At 45.1% G+C, this 19,904-nt stretch overlaps 4 protein-coding genes across 6 annotated transcripts; 1 reads left to right on the forward strand and 3 right to left on the reverse strand.

Moving 5' to 3' along the window:
- The first annotated feature begins 5 nt into the window (after positions 1-5).
- Positions 6-6,747, forward strand: LOC105562898 (nodal modulator 3). Of its 2 annotated transcripts, none has more exons than XM_012014059.1 (16): positions 6-154; positions 229-266; positions 326-519; positions 609-708; positions 1,157-1,285; positions 1,455-1,621; positions 2,126-2,279; positions 2,389-2,794; positions 2,874-3,150; positions 3,414-3,595; positions 3,838-4,285; positions 4,429-4,621; positions 4,690-4,835; positions 4,906-5,029; positions 5,104-5,466; positions 5,538-6,747. In XM_012014059.1, the coding sequence occupies exons 3-16, from the start codon at positions 374-376 to the stop codon at positions 6,246-6,248; spliced, it is 3,546 nt and encodes a 1,181-aa protein (XP_011869449.1). In that variant the 5' UTR covers positions 6-154; positions 229-266; positions 326-373; the 3' UTR covers positions 6,249-6,747. The 2 variants fall into 2 exon arrangements, with proteins under 2 accessions (XP_011869449.1, XP_011869450.1); XM_012014060.1 differs by having other exon boundaries at positions 331-519.
- Positions 6,748-6,799: 52 nt separating this feature from the next.
- On the reverse strand, positions 6,800-8,059 carry LOC105562902 (general odorant-binding protein 56a-like). The gene is made up of 6 exons (XM_012014066.1): positions 7,869-8,059; positions 7,714-7,804; positions 7,457-7,542; positions 7,263-7,365; positions 6,987-7,051; positions 6,800-6,906 (listed from the first exon to the last, which is right to left on the reverse strand). The coding sequence occupies exons 1-6, from the start codon at positions 7,968-7,970 to the stop codon at positions 6,889-6,891; spliced, it is 465 nt and encodes a 154-aa protein (XP_011869456.1). The 5' UTR covers positions 7,971-8,059; the 3' UTR covers positions 6,800-6,888.
- A 1,396-nt stretch (positions 8,060-9,455) lies between these two features.
- LOC105562903 (general odorant-binding protein 69a-like) lies at positions 9,456-13,054 on the reverse strand. 2 transcript variants are annotated; one of them, XM_012014068.1, is made up of 6 exons: positions 12,786-13,054; positions 11,919-12,006; positions 10,788-10,840; positions 10,210-10,354; positions 9,724-9,788; positions 9,456-9,651 (listed from the first exon to the last, which is right to left on the reverse strand). In XM_012014068.1, exons 1-6 carry the CDS (start codon positions 12,846-12,848, stop codon positions 9,634-9,636), a joined length of 432 nt encoding a protein of 143 aa, XP_011869458.1. In that variant the 5' UTR covers positions 12,849-13,054; the 3' UTR covers positions 9,456-9,633. The 2 variants fall into 2 exon arrangements, with proteins under 2 accessions (XP_011869458.1, XP_011869457.1); XM_012014067.1 differs by having other exon boundaries at positions 10,198-10,354; positions 12,786-13,052.
- Positions 13,055-14,915: 1,861 nt separating this feature from the next.
- Positions 14,916-19,478, reverse strand: LOC105562904 (DNA-directed RNA polymerase II subunit RPB2-like; the record flags this gene model as incomplete). Its single annotated transcript, XM_012014069.1, has 6 exons — positions 14,916-15,445; positions 15,532-15,790; positions 15,854-16,196; positions 16,637-17,095; positions 17,180-17,402; positions 17,473-19,478. Coding segments are annotated over 6 exons (3,576 nt in total), but the record flags the coding sequence as incomplete, so codon positions are not given.
- Positions 19,479-19,904: the final 426 nt, after the last annotated feature.

Raw genomic sequence — 19,904 nt, forward strand, 5'->3', positions numbered from 1 at the left:
ACGCACCGTCGGTACGACAGATATTCTAACCTCGACGCGCTGTCACAGTTTAACGCTTTGTAACTTTTCTGCTGGTACAGAGCGACGAGTTGAACCTCCACGTTCGCGTTCTACGGACCAAAATACACGATACTGCGAAACTCGAACGAGAACGGTGAGCAAGAGACTCTCCAACGGCATTGCTCGATATTAAATATTTATTCCTAACATTTTCTTTATTGTGCGCAGGGCTTGAAGATTCTTATACCGCGTCCGACGTCCAATAAGTGAGTTCGTATCCAGAGTCTCCTCTTGCATAATCGAGCGGTGTGAATGTCTCGTTAAGTGCAGGTTGGCGGCCGACAAGCAAGACAAGCGGTGGTGGCATAGCGGCATGAATCCGACTCGGCGGTGCCTCGTTTTCCTCGGCTGTCTGGCGGCCCTCGTCGCGGACGCCGCGCACGCCCAGGACATCCTGGGATGCGGCGGCTTCGTGAAGAGCCACGCCGACATCGACTTCACGAAGGTGCACGTGAGACTGTGAGTATCCGCCTCGGCGAGAGGTTACCAGACGGCTGCGCGACGCCGCCGCTCGTTTCGCCTGCGATTTCATGAGATAAACTCGCCAGGTACACGAAGACCGGCAGCTTGAAGGACCAGACCGAGTGCGCGCCCAACACCGGCTACTACTTCCTGCCTCTGTACGACAAGGGCGAGTACGTGTTGAGGGTAAGCTGGAAAAGATGCACCATCATTGTCGCTAATCAAATTATGTGCGACGCTCGGTGCACGGCGAACTTGTTATTTTCGTGTCGCACGATCGCGTAGGCCTGTTTCCAAAAATTTTTTCTCCCTTTCGCTTTGGGCGACGGGCTGAGAGATTGTTGCCCGTCGTCGGAATTTGGAAAATCGTCAGCTTCCATAGTTGGCGCCGTTGAAAAGTTTTACAAGTCGCGAGAGATTCTACGAAACGGTTTCCTCGCGAAGGATAAACCGCTCGGGGCATCGTGGTGTACAGATTTGCGGCATCACCGGGCATCACTGGGCATTTTTTTGGACATTAGTTTGGACATTAAAAAGATAAGATGGGACGAAACGAGATAAGATAAATTAATGTCTACTGGGCATTGGTAGGCATTGGTGTACATGATTTTGGTTCTTCGTTTTAATATATCAGGTAGATCCACCTAGAGGCTGGAGCTTCGAGCCTACAGAAGTAACGTTGAACGTAGATGGTGTCGCGGACGACTGCAGCCAGGGAAAGGATATTAACTTTACGTTCAAGGGATTCGGTATTACAGGACGCGTGAGTGAAAAAAGTCTCTCTGTGTTACATGGAAATACTTTTGCTGAAGAGTATTACAATTTTTAGTACTGATAATCTAAGGCTAATTTTGTGCAGTACTTAATTTCGTAGTCCGACACTAATTTTCAATGCGTGCAAAAGTTATTGAATTAATATAAGTTATTTTCAGGTGGTTAGCTTAGGTGCTGATTCCGGCCCTAAAGGAGTTACCGTCTCCTTGTACGCAGAGAGTAATAAACAGGTCGCCATTAAATCGACGTTAACAGCGGAAGGCGGCATATTTTACTTTACTCCTATTCAGCCTGGAAAGTACACCCTCGTTGCACAGCATCCCAAGTAAGTATACAGCCTGATAGCTGATAAATTTATTTCAAGGATGCATTGGATCCTCAATCAGGTCAGGAAATTAGAATTGGACAGAACACGAATTCGAATCTACATGTAATTGTAAGAAATTTGCAAAGTTGTAGCTTAAAGTATCGTTCATTTGGAATAGCATTTGCTTTTGAAACTATAAAACTTAAAAGGTCGTGTCGATATCGCGTCAATACCGATAATCCATAGAGGTTTCTGAATAACAATTGCAAAACGAGCAGTCAAATTTTTAACATTGGTTTTCGAGAGGTTTTCGAATAATCTATTATTCGTTCTTTCGAAAGTTCCCGTAAGACTCTATGTTAAAATAGCAATAGTGAGTAATGGACAACTTTTAAATGCAAGTAAAACAATTGGAAATAATTCGTCATGATCGATGGTTCATGATAGTATTGATTGTACATCTATCCGATACATCTTTAAGACACAAAAGGTACAAGATACTAACGACACTCTCTTTTATAGGTGGTTATTAAAGGAAAACGAAATCGAAGTAATTGTCCGAGAGGGAAACACAGAACTCGCGGATGGCAGCTTGATAGTATCGGGATACGATGTCGGTGGCAAAGTTACCAGCGAGAATGAACCGGTGGCCGGTGTATCCTTCATCCTTTTCGGCGTACGATTTACTTAATTATTCCCTTGTTGCCAGTTTATTTTAGATTAATATTTCCAAGTTCTAAAGTGTCCTCTTGTGAGAATTACATGCACTTTTGTGCGTCTTGCAGAATGGTATCGCCGAGAAGTGCGAGACTACTCCAGTGGATAAGAACTTTGAATCCAAGAAGCCGCTTTGCCACGTGACCTCGGACAATACCGGTAGATTTGTATTCCCCAGTCTGTCGCCGGGCGATTATAAGCTCGTACCACACTACGCCGGTACCCAGACGAAGTTCGATGTTCAACCGCCGGAATTATCGTTCAAAGTTGGCCACAACAGCGTGGTCCTCGCTCAAGACTTCAAAGTAACTGGCTTCACGGTCGGCGGCCTTGTGCGTAGCTCCGTGAATGGAAATCCTTTGCCAGGGGCGAAGATATTCCTGTCGCAGAAAGAGGTCGCGGTCACGGATAAGAATGGAAAATACGTACTGGATAACATGAAAGCCGGCCAATATACGCTCAGAGCGGAGTCTAGTATGTGAAATTTATGAAATCTCTTGCAAGTTGAATGTGTATTCAGGAATCATTTGTACCAACAAATTATTCGTTCCAGCGAATGTACAATTTAGCGAGAAGACAGTTAAAATATCTCCCACCTCGCCTGAACTTCCGGTGCTGGTACCTTCGGCGTATAAAGTCTCGGGAAAAGTAACCCTGTCGGCGAAGGGGACGCTGCATTTTCGCCGAATATCCATTCAGAACACCGCCGCTACGTTCTATAAGGAGCTCGACACCAACGAGAAGACGGGAGAGTACTCTGTATACCTCGCACCGGATAAATATCAATTGAGTGTTGTTGTGAGCACGGAAGAGAAAACTAAGGGTTTACAGTAAGTAACGAATTAAGATCGGAATGTATAAAAACGTTCGCGAAATTATACACGGAGAGAATTTTCTCTTAAAATTTATCCGGAAAATCATGTGATTGTGGGACAATATGGTATTTTGGAGAACTTGAAATTCTTTCTCTCATAAAATTCTTCGAAATGCCGCGTTGTCTCACCATTACATAATTATCCGGATAAATTTAAAAACAAATTCTCTCGGCGTACGTGTACAAAGTTACGGATTGTAAGCTTTATTATATTTCTAGATTTTACCCGCTGCAGCAAACAATTGACGTGTCGTCTCAACCAATTACCAATGTCAATTTCTTACAATTGAAGGCCACGTTAACGGGGACAGTACACTGTTTGCAAGGAACGGATTGCAGCCATGCCTCCGTTACGTTGAAAATACTCGATGGAGTCACGATAAAGACGGTACAAGCTAAAGGTGTGCTGGCAGAAATGCTAATCAACGTTAATTCAATCTTTTCAATGTTGTAACTTGAGCTGCAATAACAAATGTGGTAAAATAAAAGCGATCCCTCCGATCTTGCATTTGCAGTGAGCTTGAAAGTTAACTTGATTTCAAGCAACTAACGTGAAGTACCCCTATTTGTTATTGCAGTAATGCTTATTTAATTCGATACGATACTAGCGTCCCTGTCTGTGAAGTCGTTTTCCATTACGTAGATGGTCAGTACCAGTTCACGGACGTGCTACCTGGTCACTACGAGATCTTCATCGACAACGACGTGTTCTGCTGGGAAAATCCCAGTTACAGGATCTCGATAACGTCGGAGCGCGCCGAGGTGCCGCCGTTCAAGCAAACCGGCTTCTCCATTACTTTTATATCGTCCCACGACACGACCGTGGAGTACTTCGAGCCCAATAGCACGAAGCTAATAACTCTACCTTTGAACAAAGGCAGCATGAGGCACTGCGTGCCGAAATCTGGCGCCTACACTTTTGTTCCCAGGGGTTGCCACGTATACGAAAATTCCTCCTATACTTGGGACACGAGCAATCTCTCCCCGATCCTGCTGCATTCCACCGAACACACTCACAAAGGCAGTATTATAAGCGTAAACGTGCAAAACGATCTCAAAGTAAAAATCGAGGACGCGAATGACAGCGTCACGTAAGTTACACGTTTGAAAAATTGAGAACAATTTTGTACATATTTCCATTTATATCTGAATAATACTAACGTCTCGATGAATTTCTTTGGGACGTATAAAAATGCTTATGTACACCTTTCGCCATTAATATATTTCCCAATAGGATTGGTCCGCTGAAGCCCGTAAAGAAAGATGGCGTGTACAAATACGAGTTCGAGTTTAAAGCGAAAACGGACAATATGTACACTATCACCCCGTTATCGGACATTCTGCTCTTCAATCCGCCGTCTCTGAAAGTCTTTGGCGTAAATGACTGTCACAACGACATCGCAAGCTTTGCCGGCGATTTAGGAAAGGTAGAGTAACTATATATGTTACTGTATTAAAGGTATAAAATTATCAGTAAAATGAAAATATTATTCAGATTATAGCTGGACAGATCTCTCCGCCGTTGGAAGGTGTAACTGTACGGATAACTGGGAAAGACGAAGAGTCTCCGATTCACACGCTAGTTACACAAAAAGACGGGACTTACAGCATTGGACCTTTGGATGGAAAAATCGAATATCGGTAGGTACTGGCGGTCATTCTTTTCATTATAGCAATTAATTATCGCGTGAAACTAATACTTGTCTATTAGTGTTACAGCCGAGAAGGAGGGCTTTGTAATCACTGGACCTGATGCTAAAGGAGTGTTCTTGGCGCACAAATTGGCCGAGATTATTGTGCAAGTTTCTGATCACGCTGATGCTTCTTCGTTGCAGGTGATTTGATCGATGAGACATCGACATAAAAGCAAAAAAAGAAGACGAAAGATAGCATCGTTGTTATTTTACAGGGTGTACTCCTTTCTTTGTCTGGTGGTCAAAGTTACCGCAAAAACAGCATAACCGGCGAAGACGGGAAATTCGTATTTAATTCGCTGTCACCGGGCGAATATTATCTACGACCCATGATGAAGGAATACCGCTTCGATCCGCCGTCAAAAATGATAAATGTCATGGAAGGAGCGACCGTCAGTGTGAGTCTATTCGGCAACAGAGTTGCCTACAGCGCTTACGGTTCTGTTACATCCTTGAACGGCGAACCGGAGGTTGGTCTGCTGGTCGAGGTTCAGGGCCAAGGGAACTGCTCCAGTCTTCAAGAGGAGGCTACGACTGAGGAGAACGGTAACTTTAGGATTCGCGGTCTTCAACCTACAGTGAGTAGTTGTATTCCGGGCAGAAAAAATATACAAGATGATCTCGACTGTTCGATTTATTAATTTTACAGTGCATCTACGCCTTCCGTCTGAAGCCGAACGTGGAGAGCAACGCCCATATACAGCGCACGAGTCCCAGCTCTCAGCTGGTGCAGCCGGTGAAGGACATCCGTGGGCTGCGGGTGATCGCCTTCCATCCGATCTCGCGCACGGACGTCTCGGTGCACGTCACGTCCGCCCAACCGGAGCACTACCGCACGATCAAGGTGAAGCTGTGTCGAGAGGACGCTCCGGACTCGCCGGTGCACGTTTCCAAGCTGGACGTGCAGCAGTCCACCGGTAAAAACGCCGGCACCTACAACGCAGGCTTTCTGGTGCATTTCCCGCCGTTGCAAGCCGACGGCAGGAAGTACTTCGTCCAGTTGGAGTCGTCGCTGTCCCAGGCAGTGCACAAGTACCGCACTATTCCGGTCTACTTCGAGGCGAACTCGTCGTTCAAATACGTCAAACTGGCGTTCAACGCGGAGCGGAAGGTCGACCAGGGCGAGATGAGTCAGACATCGGTGATCGCGCTGCCGTTCATCATGCTGGTCGCGCTGGCGTTCCTCAATCGCGAGAAGCTGTGGGTCTGGCTGAACGCGCTACTGGAGAGACGTTCCAAGCCCGTGCCGAGCTCCAGAGCGCCCGTCCAGGCCATTCCCATCGATCCCCGAGCGGACGATATCATAGTCGAGCAAATAATGAATATTAACAAAAGGAAGACGAAGCCGCGAAAAGCGTAGACCATATTGTTATTGCATTAGCCGTATCGCTCATCATTTATACAGTGAGACTCATTTGTAATGATCTCAGGAGATTGTCGAAGATGCGAAGCTCTTGAGACTTGCATCATTGTTTTATACGTCTGATTATTTCTACTTTGCCCGCAATATCTGTCACAACGAGAGACTGTCGCAGTACACTTGGCGTGTATGTAGATTTATTAATATTTATACGAACAATATCAACGGAGGAATTACGTGTCAGAAATGTATATAACGTACATGAATCGTTTGTATGTATATCAAGAAACATTTATCAGCGTATTAGTAACATAAGGCGTGCAGACACGCGAGATGCGTAGATACATGCGCTGCGCCGACTGCACCCGATATGTAAATCGTGATATAACCGTTAAGTTATGTAACATACAATGTACATACAAAAATTGCTGTTGTCATATTCATGGAATTGTTGTTACAAACATTCTCGCAAGTAATATATGCAATTGTATTCTTTCGAGGATACGTCTCACTTAATTCTGTAGCTTTAGCGTAAGAACGAGAAACAGAGGACACTTATTAGGCATTTTATTTTCAATTTTATGTCAAATTTTACAGGCAATACTTAGGGATCTTACTCGCACTTACACCTACTCTACGTTTAGATAACGAAGTACGCCTGGAAAGAAATACGACATGTAGCGTGACGCATTAAAATCATGGTATCAATTAGAATCATTATATTAATCATATACGTACCACAGGATTTGCTGTGTACATGCATTTGTTGAAGTTCAAGGCCTTGTTACATTTGTCGCTACCCTCTGAAAGAATCGCAGGCAATTACATAAAACGTAAAACATTAATTGTGTAATCAATTTAGCGACGACTATTATTTGTAATGCAGCTTTATCAGTGATAGAATAAGTCGTTGCAAGTGGTAACTTTTCTATTCTTTCTATTTTTATCATTAGACGGTGCAATGTAATTTGCGTCACATCGTGTATTGTTATCTCAACAAACTGAAATACTTGCCGATACTACGACACTGATCGAGCATTTCCATTCCAATGTGCCTGTATGCTTGCGGCATCAACTTGGACAACACCTTGAAGTTAATTTTGCCGTCTTTCTTCATCTAATCAAAAAGAAAAGAAAATGGAGTTTCAACGATTCGGTTTAGATCGTTATTGCGGTTATATTTTGTTTAAAAAAAAAAGGGTTTTTACCACGCCGCCTTTCTCCATCACGCACTTGAAGTAACACGGCAATGAATCGCTAGAAAAGTCGCCTATTTCTGCCCCTTCTAGCATCTCTGCGGTCAAAGTCGCATACATTAGGTGATTAAAAACAGTAGTGATAAGAATAGGAAGATTGTGCAAAGTATATTTTTGGCAAGTGTCAAAAGGATTCGGCGGGCTTCCGTTTCTCTTATTGATCAACCTTTTAACGCCGTTAATTTAACGCGACACTTTAGAGAACGTACCGATTGTCGCGCCAGTTTCACCGATACACTTCTTCCGCAGAGTTGCAGCCAATTTCCTTAACTCGTCGTGAACAGTGGTCCAATCTATGTCCTATAAAATTATATACGACGATCATAGAGAGATCCCGTGGACCTAAACTCATATTCGTACTCACTTCCGTTTTTGGATCGGCGGCGCTCACGACGAGGAGCTGCGTGAGGACCAGAGAGGCGCAGATGCAAATTAAGCCTTCTCTCGCCATTCTCGTATAGTTCATACGCGGAATCGACACCGATTTAACTGAGAAAAAAACGTTTATTCGTCCATCTAGGATTACTAAGTGCGCGGTCGCGCTGAATCACCCGGAATTTATGCGAGTCCTGGGGACGAAGTGGGAGACGATTAATAATCAGCTGACAAAGACGAAAATCAGTTATCAGCGAATTACACGAATATTTATTGCGTCGAATACTCGGAAGATTAACTAGATATAAGATTCGGAGCGCGAATTTCACGAATTGTTATCGCGCGTATTTTCCAAAATACTTTCCAGAAAGCACTACGAATTAATTTTTACTTGTAGATCTGGAGATCAATTCTGTATCTTACAATATAGTGAAAGTGCTTTGTCTCGTTTTTAAGGGGACGATTAGAAAGAGACAAAGCTATTCACTTTTAGCATTTTCACTATGTGGTGTAAGATACAGAATTGACCCCCTGAGCTTCCGCAGTGTGACATATAAAATAATTAGTAAAATAAATCTCGGGCGGAAACGATATCGTGTGGGCGCTGCGCAAGGAAAATCCGAAGGAGACGCAAGCTCGAGTAGGGAAATTATTTAAAATATCGGGAAAAGATTTTAGCAATGCGAAGCTTTGTGTAACGCGTGCGCAGCTGTAAACGGGGGATGTGACGGTAAACAGATGTATAATAGTAACCTGGGGATCATATTGTATCCCGGCAGTTTCCTAAGTAATTAACGAGCGCACGATAATCTCTTCCGCGTTTCTGTAATTGCGGTATTTTGAAAATTACACCTAGACGCGGAACGAGCACTATAATAATGTATGCCGGCTGACAAATGAAATGTTTTAGTCTTTTAATTATAAGCCGCGGTAATCCTGCAGCGTTGTGTAACTTCGCGTCATGAGATGCAACCGGCCTAGCACGGCTAAATCAGCTTACGCGAGATTTATGTTGTTGCTATCGGACAAAGGCTACTAAATCGTAGAATTAATTCTCGTTTGTCTTCCCCAAAATATAAATCTAATCTAGATGTAATGATCACGATGACAGCGCCGTTGTCCTATTCACGTTCATCGGAAAGCTAAGCGTTGCTTTATATCGTAATGCTCTTTCACTTGCGGCACGCGCACGAGCCGCGGCGCTATTTCTGCTCGGATCGTCACAAAGGACTCGTTTGCGAATGAGCGCTTCAAGTGTGTTATAGTTGTAGATCTCTTCATCCGTTGCGTTCGATCATCAAGTGTGACCTCAACCGGCAATTGGACCGCTCTACTGCCGCAATCTGCGATATCAAACTTATCACACGCGAGAGCGCCATCAATTTATTCCCGTCTGGCAATCAAGACACTTTATGCAAATCGTCTTCTTTGAAAAACGAAGAAAAGAAGAAGCTCCGGCGTCGTGATTTGTACGAAAGCCTCGTAGGCAATTTGCGCTTCTTTGAAAAAGTACGACACGTTCGGTTTTGCGTCGCGCAGCGGAGATAGAAAAGAGCAAGGGCAGCTGGAAGATATGTCGATTAGATCGCTGAACTCTTTATTTCATCGACACATCGTATACGGTTTACGCAATACGGCAATTACATGATAAAGTGGAAAGTGGTTTAAACGTAAAAACATCTCAACACATTCGGCGGAATTGTATCTTGAGCATTTTGTTCTTGGTCTTCTCACTGTCGTCCTCCCGCGGCGCGTTAGAATAGATAGTAAGTCTGAAACGGACAATGCGGTCGCGCGTGAGATGGGAATAATGCGCGTGCGTTTTTAGATTCGGGATCACTTACCCTCGGAGACAGCTCCGCGTAACACTTGTTGAACGTGTACGCGTACTCGCAATTATCACCCTTCGCTGCGAACGGAAAGACGATTGGCCATTAATTCCTCTGCCCGACGTGACACGAAGGATCGTGTGTAATCGAAAATAAAATGGGACAACGTAGGTAGAGAATTCAAAGGAGAGTAAAAGAAATTCAGATTCGAAGCTTTCGGTATCGAAGAGGCTCGTTACATTAATTCCATGCCGTGAATATAACAATTCAAGAGATACAATGTCTCTCTCTTTTTAATGATTATCAATCTAATTGTGATCATGTCGTTAAAAGTTGTTTCTTGAGCTATCAGCTTGGGATGCTCTCAATTTCGAAGCTATAACATTTCAGTAACACTTTTGAGAGGATCACTTTCAGATTTCGAATGAATTTCGAACACACGCAATCGATCGACGGGACAAACGAAAAAGAAAAAAGGACAGTAGATACCCAAATAGTTACCGAGCCCCTTGCACTCGCTGATCGCTTTCTCGACCTCGGCTCTGTAGGCGGGTATTCTCTGGAAGAACGTCAGCATCCCGTTCAGACTTAGCTCTCTCTTGTCGTCGACCAGACCGAATTGTTCCCAGAGGCAATACATATAACACTGCGAGAAATCGTATCGGCCTTTAACGCCCAAGCGTCTCTGTATTTCGATGATTTCTGGGATAACGAGTCTCAGATAGCACAGAAGATCCAAAAGGAGTTGCTTCCGAATTCTCGAATTATGAAATGAATTCTTTTTCCACCTCGTTTCTATTATAAAAGAATTCTTAGGAATTGAAAAGGAATCGGCTTTTATATCAACGTTGAGCTCGTTTTCCGATACAAAAAGAAGATCTACCTTTATGGAATCCTTGGTGAACTATCGGAAAGAAATAGTGCCTGGATTTGTCTCGAAGAGATTGCGCACTAATTTTTACGCCAATTTAAAAGAGCAAATTCTTTTTGAGTTGACAACGATCACCTGTGCTATTTGGGCTCTCTTTTTCTTGCCGGACGTAAGTGGCAATTCACGCGCCTCGCGCATCGGTACTCACCTTCAATTGACGTGTTTCCGGCCATTGACCGTTTCTTACCGCTTCTATGTCGGCTAGAAAAAGACGTGTACCACGTATATATTAATCCACTATTTGTTAATATCTTTTAAAAATAATTTGTGTCGCAGGTGTGTCTCTTGAATTAGGTATAATTCGAACGCGTTACGCGCCCGTTTCTACCATCGCGGATTAACTTTAATCTCGCTCTACATCTTTTTCGCGTTTTAAAAATTAGAAAAAGATAAGAGGTAATTTAAGCTGAGAACAAAATTAGTCTGTAGAAACGAGCGTTAATGGGATATATATCGCTAATCTTTCCGACGTGGGATTGGGAAATCGTTCTACCCGAGGCGAAAATCTAAGTCGTATAAGTCGTCATTAAATACGACATGCGCTCAATTTATTTCTTGTTTTCCGTTTCTGAATGCTGTGCGTCATATTCTCAACGCATCAAATTATAATCAGCTCACGAGTCGCGGTCAGACGGTATCATCAACGTGCTCCAAAGTCATATTTCTTCAAACAGCAGCTCTTGGAGCACCGGCCTTTTTAATATATGTAAATTCTACAAGTATACATGTTGCGCTTACGTTTTGAGCAAGGTTGGGAAAGTTACTTTATAAAGGTCTGGTTATAGTTTTTTTCGCTGAAAATGTGACTAGTTATAGTTACTCAAAAAGTAACGAATCGTTACTTTGCAGTTACTTTCTTGCGGTGAAGATAAAAATATCAAATCTGCACTTGAATTGTAAAGCGTCGATAAAGGCGTTTATGCGCAAATGCAAGGCCTAATGCGATCTGTGGAGGATTAAAAGATATATAAAGTAACTATTAATGTAACTAAGTTAAGTTGCAGTTACAGACGGAGAGAAAGTAGCGAAGTCAAGTTAGAGTTACCAAAAAAAAAACAGTAACTGGTAAGTTACAAGTAACGAGTTACTTCCCAACCTTGGTTTGGAGCATTTGATATAACGCAGATTTTCGCCTCGGGATATCAATTCGGTTCGCAGCGGGGAAGCTTGATTTCGCGAGTGTCGGCTGTAAAGTGTAACTTTATGCGTAATTAAAAAGTACGATCGATAGCTTCATTCACGCCAGAGGTGAACGAACTCTCTCGCTGAACAATAATACCTGTGGCAACTCCCGTTTGCGTTTGGCAGGCGTTCACGACACTCGCTGCGGTCGCGATCATCTGATCGGAAACAAAGCTGGGTCTCGTCTGCAAAATAGATGATTGAGACTAATAGACAATAGTCGAGATGGGCGAGAGACGAGTGCTCTCCGTGTAGGCGGGCTATGGTATACTTTTTTTTTATCTACGGCAACTTCGCGAAGAAACATTGTCGCGATTTCGTTATTCTTCCAACTTTCCGCGATTGCTTTTATATAATGATTTCAATATCGTTCTCCTCATTTCTATAACTCGTAGTATCGCGCCGCGAGAAGACAAAAGGAACAAGATTTTGACCCACATTCTGAATCCTCTTTTATCGTTAAAAGTGGCCAACAAGCCTTCTGATTGGCTACAGGCCGCTTTTAGAATTGCTATTGTCGACAAAAGAGGATTCAGAATACGGGCCGTTATCTTGATTTAAACCCCGTTTTCATTCCGCACAGAGAATTTTCATTTTCCTGTTTGACTTTCGAATGAAGAATCGATCGCAGATCGCGATCGTGGGGCAAACATCGCGTGCGAACGAAGGCGTCGCGCGCGTTATTGAACGCGCAGCTCATCCCCGGTCGGCCAGAATCGCGAAAAACAACTCTCCCGTTGCTCGAGTCGCTGTTCACTCGTAGCCGAGTTTCGTTTAAGCTTCGAGGGACCCAGTCGAGCGTTTTATTTTGGAAGAATTATAGAAGAAAAATGAAATCAACTTTTCCGTCGAATGTATATTTTCAATTCCGTTTCCGAGGGAGGCACAACCCTCCGTTGGAGCGCCCCAGGTTCGCCTATGTGTATCTCGATCAGCTCCGCCACCGCCCCGTTTTGTCACGTACCCCACAGGACACGACCCACGCCTGAAGGAGGAAACCCAGGGCGACTGCCAGGAGGAGCCTCATTCTTGATCTCTCACGAGCTTCGTATATCACTTATCACTTATCGCGGAGCCTTCTTCCTCGCTGGCTGCCGTCCGTCGGTGGTTGCGGGCGTACGGTCTCTCCCTTTGCCGGGTTTCCGGCGCGTGTCGACGTGCGAAGGCGTGCGGAGTGCGCGCCGTGCGCGAGGCAAGGGTGCGACTGAACGTCGGAAACGGGAGAGAGAGTGGCGGGGGTCGGGATGAGAGATGAGGCACGGGGTCCAGCGGCCGAGAAAGAGAGAGAGAGAGAATAGGACAGAGGTGGAAGCTGCGAGCCCTGCCGCGCGCAGCCCTGGAAGCTGATTCGAGAGCAGGTCGCGAGCTGTTATCTTCCTCTTTCCTTCTGATTCTCTCGTTCTCGTGCGTCGCCCTTGCGCCGTTTTCCGCAAAACTATCTGCTCGATAACGGACGCTCCTCTGTTATCGGAGTTTTATTTCGAGTTTGTTAATTTCATTGTATTTTCGTAGAAATTCCAAAACGTGCGAGAAGCCTCGGGATTTCAGATTAAAAGACAGCGCCAATTTTTTCCTCATTTGTCTTCTCGCTCGGACGAGGTGCTTCCGTCGGTTTGGTTCAAACAAAGTTTGCGTGAGCTCCTCCGAATATCGGGATCCCTATCTAATATTTTCAATCGGACTTCTTTCTCTTCATCGACGTGCACTAGTCGAATCGACAATACGGTCGAAACGTGGCGCGATGCTGGAGCGATATAGCCGCGCTCTTTTCATCGCGCGAAGATAAATTACCGTCTCCACGGTATAGAAGAGCTTCGATTCTAGGCCAGGTCACACACATAGACGTGACGGATTTGATTAGCGGATGTTACCAGTTTACGATCCGACCCTACGTAATATCTCCTCTATCCTATGCGCGATGTCGACACAAATACGACTCCTCCGTCCCTCTCTGCGCCTCAAATCTTCATCTTCGCGTACGCAGTTTTATGTACCGAATCACCCCGTCGAGATTCATCATCATTATTTTCGCCCTTCGATAACCTAGGATAATTTCGCCCTCAACTACGAGGTACTATATCCAGATTAAACGAGAACCGAGAGTAGAATTCATGAAAAAAAAAAGGTAAGGCAAATTTTCGGCGGGCGTTAATAATTTTTTAATCTCTAAAAATTTTTTTAATTAATTCGTTTAATTGATTGGGCAATTAAGAAAAGTGCTTATATTCGAGCTGCATAATATTATACATATTTATATTTATCTCATTGAATACCGCCCGACCAAAGTAATCCGTTTCTACTGCCGCGCGAGAAACGTGCACGCCGTTTCTGCTGCAGGTTCTTCTCTCGGTTTTTCGTTTAATTTGAATATACCCAGACAGCACACATGTCTAAAAGGCGTCATAGAGACATCTTTAAGTCATCTTTTAGACGTACATGTCTAAAAGACAGCTTAATGACGTTAAAGATGTCTTAAAGATGTCTTTTAGACATGAGTGCTGTCTGAGTAGTGTTTCCTGGTTGAGGGCGAAATTATCCCAGGTATCGAGGGCAAAAGTAATGACGGTGAGTCTCGACGGCGTAATTCGGTACATAAAACTGCTTGTATCGCGTTAGTTCTGTTCTAAAATAAAATAGAACGTAGTGTTTCTACTTACCCATATACATACACAACATTCTTGATTATCCGTACTTGTACTGAATCGTCTTCACGGATATCATTATTATTGTTAATGGTATTATTTTACTTGAAACAGGTTTGCCTCAAGACAAGACGAAAATGCACTGGAAACGTGGCTGTCCTCCAAATGTACTTGTCCGCTCTGCAGAGCACGATTTTGCGTTCTAGATGTGTGTCTTGTGAGAAATCCTAATGATTCTAATTAATATCCAGATGATGTGCATTATTTTGAATAATTCTTATTTGTATCAATTTCTTTTTTAATACAGTTTTTAAGAGAAAACATTCAAAGTTTCATTTGAATCATTTTACGTAAACTCATTTTCACACGCAAACTACGCACGTTGTTCTCATAAAGTTGACACGTATGTGCGAACGAACGGAAAGGTCAATTTTTTGTGAGAACAATAACTGTAGAATAAAAACCAAATTAATTTTATTATCACAAAACTTTAATAACCTCGAGCAATATTGCCTTTGACATATATATAAAGATTACTACATTTTGGTATTAACAAATACTTGCTAGTTCTAAACGTCAGAAACTTGTGAAAAATTGTTTATCAATCTGTTTTATTGTATGATAATACGGTATATAATCTGTATATACACAATGATAAGTGGATATTTTATATAAAATAAATTGTTTACAAACTACTCAGTGTATCATGAGTCTAGGCGCGATATTCATTGCCATTAATTCCTGGAAGAGCAACTTGGCCGCATACGGCAGTCTTACTTGCGAGATGTTCGTCTTGTTTTTGCATCCCTTGCATTCGAAGGTGTTGTTCCGCAGATTCGCTATAGCGATAAAACCGCAGAAATTACATACATGAATTCTGTATGGATCTGACACCTCGAATAGACGTTCTCGCAGAAACTGCGCCGCGCCATGAGAAATTTGACAATCCCGTTCCATTTCTCCGAAACGAAGTCCACCATCCCTAAATAAATGCAGACATTTATAATACGTATATTAGGATTAACGGCAGGTAATATTAAAATAATAAAAATAATAGCGCATAATCACCTCGCTCGACCCTTCATAGGTTGTCTGACTAAAATTTGCACAGGTCCTCTCGCTCGGCTGTGGATCTTGTCGTCCACCATGTGTTTCAAACGTTGATAATACGTCGGCCCCAGAAAGACCTGCGCGTTGATCTTACGACCCGTGTGTCCGTTGTACATCACCTCGTTTCCTCGCAATTGGTAACCGTACTCCTGCAGAAGCGTCGAGATTTTTTGCACGTTCACGGCGTCGTTAAACGGCGTGGCGTCACCGATCTCTCCTGAAAACGCATCAGGCTGTTAACGACACCTCTGTGTTAAGCCTACGCGAGTCGCCGTATTACCTTTATTGGCAGAAACTTTTCCTTGAATGCACTCTATCAAGTGACCGATAGTCATACGAGAAGGGATAGCGTGAGGATTGATGATGATGTCGGGAGTGAGACCCTCGCAGGAGAACGGCATGTCCTCCTGCCTGTACTGAATTCCACATGTACCTTTCTGCCCGTGGCGCGACGCAAATTTGTCGCCGATTTGCGGTATACATACGCTGCGCACTCGGATCTTGCAGAATTTGTATCCCTCGTTGTTCAACGTCAACATCACTTGATCGACTATACCGGTCTCGCTGTTCCGTAAGAAAATCGACGCGTCGCGCTTCGTAAAACGTTTCGTCGTGCTGTCCAGCTGCAAGGTGAACGGAAAGGAATAAAGTACGTTATTCTCACTTCATTAACAGGATACACTATTAAAATGGATTGTTTTTTAAGTGCAGTTTGAAGTATAAAAAATTATACTTTCAATGCTACGTAGTTTAATAAGCACTGTCGTTTTCATTTATTTTGGATAACAATTGTAGCCGAAATCCTGTCAACCTGAGTTTCCCGTGTATTTCGTACAACACTAGCTACGATGTGCTGCTTTCCAGTCTTAATACCAATAAAATGTTTGACAAAAATTGTTATGTATTGTATAAACTTCAGGCTTTATTTTAAAAAAAAGCATTATTTTTGGTATTTACGTATAAAAAATATTTTTGTTAAATCACCCATTTCTTGAGGCTTGAATAGTGTTCCTTCCCCTTAAAGACTACTTGTCAAGGGATAACTGAAAGACAAGTGTTTTACCTCGTCATCCGTTTCCGGCAGAGTAATCGTCTTTCCTATGATCACGTCGTTACCCGACACTCGAATTCCAGGCGCGATGATCCCGTCATCGTCCAACTTGTCGTATATAGCGTTGCGCATCCCCTGGCAGGTCAGGCGCGACGGTTTCTCGAATTGCTCCTCCTGGCCGAACTTCGTCGACTCGAACTCCTTGTAGGAGCGATAAAACACCGATCTGAAGAAGCCCCTCTCGACGGCGCTCGCGTTGAGAATAACGCTGTCCTCCTGATTGTATCCCGTGTAACACAGGATCGCGACGATGCTGTTGATGCCGGCCGGTAACTCACGGAATCTCAGGTACTCCATGGACCGCGTGGTGACCAGCGGCTTGTGGGGATAATAGAGCACGTGAGCCAGAGTGTCCATGCGCACGTGGAAATTGGTGATGTACACGCCCATGGCTTGTTTACCCATAGCGCTCTGAAAAATAACTCTCGTCAGACCCGACTCGAAGACGCGAACGGCACGAGGAAGAACGCAGCGACTGAAATGCACGCGCGATACCTGATACGTGTTCCTAGGGCTCTGATTGTGATCGGGGAACGGTATAATGGAGGCGCACACGCCCAAGATCATCGCAGGATGAATCTCGCAGTGCGTGTACGTCGTGCAATACGCGTACTCTTTCTCCTGTCTGAGATCATCGGGCGACATGGCTATCATGACGGTTTCCTCCTCCAGGGTGTCTATGTACTCTACCACTCCGCTACCCACTAGTTCCTGCCACCTGCAAACGCGACACAAGTCGTTGGTAAAAGTGAGAACGAGCCGAAAGCGAGCACCCAAGAGACGCTTACCCATCATTGTTGTAGTCCCTCTCCTTCAACATGTTAATATGTCTCTTCTTCAGCAACAAGTTTTGATTCTCCACTATGAGCAGAGGTCTGCTGATCCTGCCGGCATCCGTGTATATCCTTATCTCGCGGTCCCTGATATCGCGCACCATCGACACCTCCGACACGATGATGTCCATCTGCCGCCGCAATTTGCGCAAGGTGGCCATCAGCTGGTCCGGTTCGCGGTGGATGCCGACCCAGCATCCGTTGACGAATATCTTGGTGGCATCGGCGATCGCGCTCGGCGCGATCTCCTCGAGATTCTCCATGGACCACTCCTCCAAGAACTCGAGGATGGGCGAGGGCTGCGAGCCGACGCTTATGTACGCCATCAGGGCTAGATTCTTTACCAGCCCTACCGCGGCGCCCTCGGGGGTCTCCGCGGGGCAGAGTATACCCCACAGCGTGTTGTGCAACTGACGCGGCTTGGCGAGCTTGCTGTCCCTCCCGATGGGCGAGTTGACTCGCCTCAAGTGCGACAGCGTCGACGCGAAGGTCAATCTGTTGAGCACCTGCGACACCCCCGCCCTCGCCTGGTGCGCCTTCTTCTGGTCGCCCCAGTTGCCTGTGGCGAGCGAGTATCTCAGTCCGTCCGTGATGATCTTCGTCTTGATAGCCAGCTCAAGATTGAAGTCCTTTCCCCGATCGATGAACTTCTGCGCGTACAGACGCACCTCCTTCATCAGGTTCTTGAACAGACCTCGGAACAGGAACGCCAGCAGCGGCCCGGCCAGGTCCAGCCTCTTATTACCGTAATGATCGCGATCGTCCAGTTCTCTGCGTCCCAGGGACGCCGAGAGTAATCTGTGGACCATGTAGCCGAGGAAATAGGCTTTCTTGGTCTCGCAAAAGTCGCTTATGCCGACATGCGGCAGCATCTCCTTCTGCAGGATCTCCCGACCGTACTTGATCCGCTTCTCCTTGGTCACTCCCGGCTTCGCGCCTCTGGTGCCGATGAAATTCAACGCGACATTCTGCTCCTGTATGACGAAGGCCTCGTCCAAGGACGGCTTCACCATCTCCATCATCTCGGGATCGTCGAAGTCGTAGATAATGTGCTCCAGGATGTCGCGATCGGCCACGAAGCCGAGCGCCCGGAAAACCACCATTATAGGGATCTCCTGCTTGATGTAGGGAATAATGACGATGATGCGCTGGCCTATAGACTTCTTGATGCTGGCGCCGCTCTTGGCCATCATGTTGATCCACAGAGTCGAAGTCGGGCGCGAGCTGTGCTCCAGGCAGGAGCGGATCTCCGCCTTGTACGCGTACTTGCCGTTCTTCATGCTGAACACGTAAACGGTGTTCGTGGCCATTTTCTCCTGCGCTATCAGCACCTTCTCCGAGCCGTTGATAATGAAATACCCGCCGGGATCCAGCGGGCACTCGTTCAGCTCCGTCAGATCGCGGTCGGACAGACCGGCGAGCAGGCAATACTTGGATCTCAGCATAATCGGTATCTTCCCGATGAACGTCTTCTGATGCTGCGTCTCCACGGGGTCTTCGCCGTACTTCTCGATCGTCTTGGTGATGTCCACGTACAGCGGCGCGGAGTACGTTAGATTCCTCAATCTAGCCTCGTTGGGCATCATGGGAGACGGCGCGCCGTCCTTCTCCCAGTGAGTCGGCTTCGACAGGTAAATCTGCTCGAATTTCAGCAGGTGCTTCACGGGCTCCTCTATCTTGCCCGTGGTGTGCTGCGCCTCCGCCTGCAGCTCGATCTGCGGCGAGTTCTCGACGATACGCTGAACGGACATCTCGATGAACTCGTCGAAGCTGTCCAGCTGCTGCCGCACGAGACCCTTCTCGTCGAAGTATGCATTGATGATGATCCAGCAGGCTTCTTGCCAGAGCTTGGACGAGATTTCCTCCGCATCTTCCTCGTCGTATTGATCTGGAATAGACAGGGGTTCTTTTGTATGGACTTTTCGAGTTAAGCAGAGTCCAATCGCTTGGCCTGGGTAAGTTTATGCTGTTTAAAGTCAAACCAGCGAAGTAGCGACATTGTCCACGCGGCGGCAAGCACGTAAATGCACTAGATCTACTTTGAATCCTGCTCTAGTGCTACAACGTTATTTTCCTCACCGAAAAATTAACAAATGGCGCGTCTTAGTGCCTACCTCTCCGAAGACGCACTTCTGTTTGTTAGAGAGACCCGTATTATGAGGTAAGCAGCGCCAAGTTTTTTTAAATAAACAATAATGTCGTGAATCAAGACCGATGTGTTCAACGATTAAATTAGAAAAGGCCACCTTTTCATAAAAGGTTTATTTGTATTAAAGTTGTTCGCATTATACTTTTTTTGAATAAGTATTAAAAATTTGTCTCATTAACGTTACTGTCTCCTTTATCTCTTTCGGTAAAATCTTATGCTCGATCGTTTGGATATAACA

This window comes from Vollenhovia emeryi, unplaced genomic scaffold (assembly GCF_000949405.1).
Source record: "Vollenhovia emeryi isolate VEMERY1.0 unplaced genomic scaffold, V.emery_V1.0 DF939182.1, whole genome shotgun sequence".
NCBI lineage: Eukaryota > Metazoa > Arthropoda > Insecta > Hymenoptera > Formicidae > Vollenhovia > Vollenhovia emeryi.

Coding starts and splice junctions, on each gene's coding strand:
- LOC105562903 (XM_012014067.1), bottom strand. CDS start 12,848: ATGAGGCTCCTCCTGGCAGTCGCCCTGGGTTTCCTCCTTCAGGCGTGG. Junction 10,355..10,787: donor CGGAAACACGTCAATTGAAG/GTGAGTACCGAT, acceptor GATTTCTCGCAG/TGTTATATGTATTGCCTCTG. Junction 9,789..10,197: donor GGGGCTCGGTAACTATTTGG/GTATCTACTGTC, acceptor TTCCGTTCGCAG/CGAAGGGTGATAATTGCGAG.
- LOC105562902 (XM_012014066.1), bottom strand. CDS start 7,970: ATGAACTATACGAGAATGGCGAGAGAAGGCTTAATTTGCATCTGCGCC. Junction 7,543..7,713: donor TGAAACTGGCGCGACAATCG/GTACGTTCTCTA, acceptor CTTTGACCGCAG/AGATGCTAGAAGGGGCAGAA. Junction 7,366..7,456: donor TGATGGAGAAAGGCGGCGTG/GTAAAAACCCTT, acceptor CTTTTTGATTAG/ATGAAGAAAGACGGCAAAAT.
- LOC105562898 (XM_012014059.1), top strand. CDS start 374: ATGAATCCGACTCGGCGGTGCCTCGTTTTCCTCGGCTGTCTGGCGGCC. Junction 709..1,156: donor AGGGCGAGTACGTGTTGAGG/GTAAGCTGGAAA, acceptor TTAATATATCAG/GTAGATCCACCTAGAGGCTG. Junction 4,836..4,905: donor GATGGAAAAATCGAATATCG/GTAGGTACTGGC, acceptor CTTGTCTATTAG/TGTTACAGCCGAGAAGGAGG.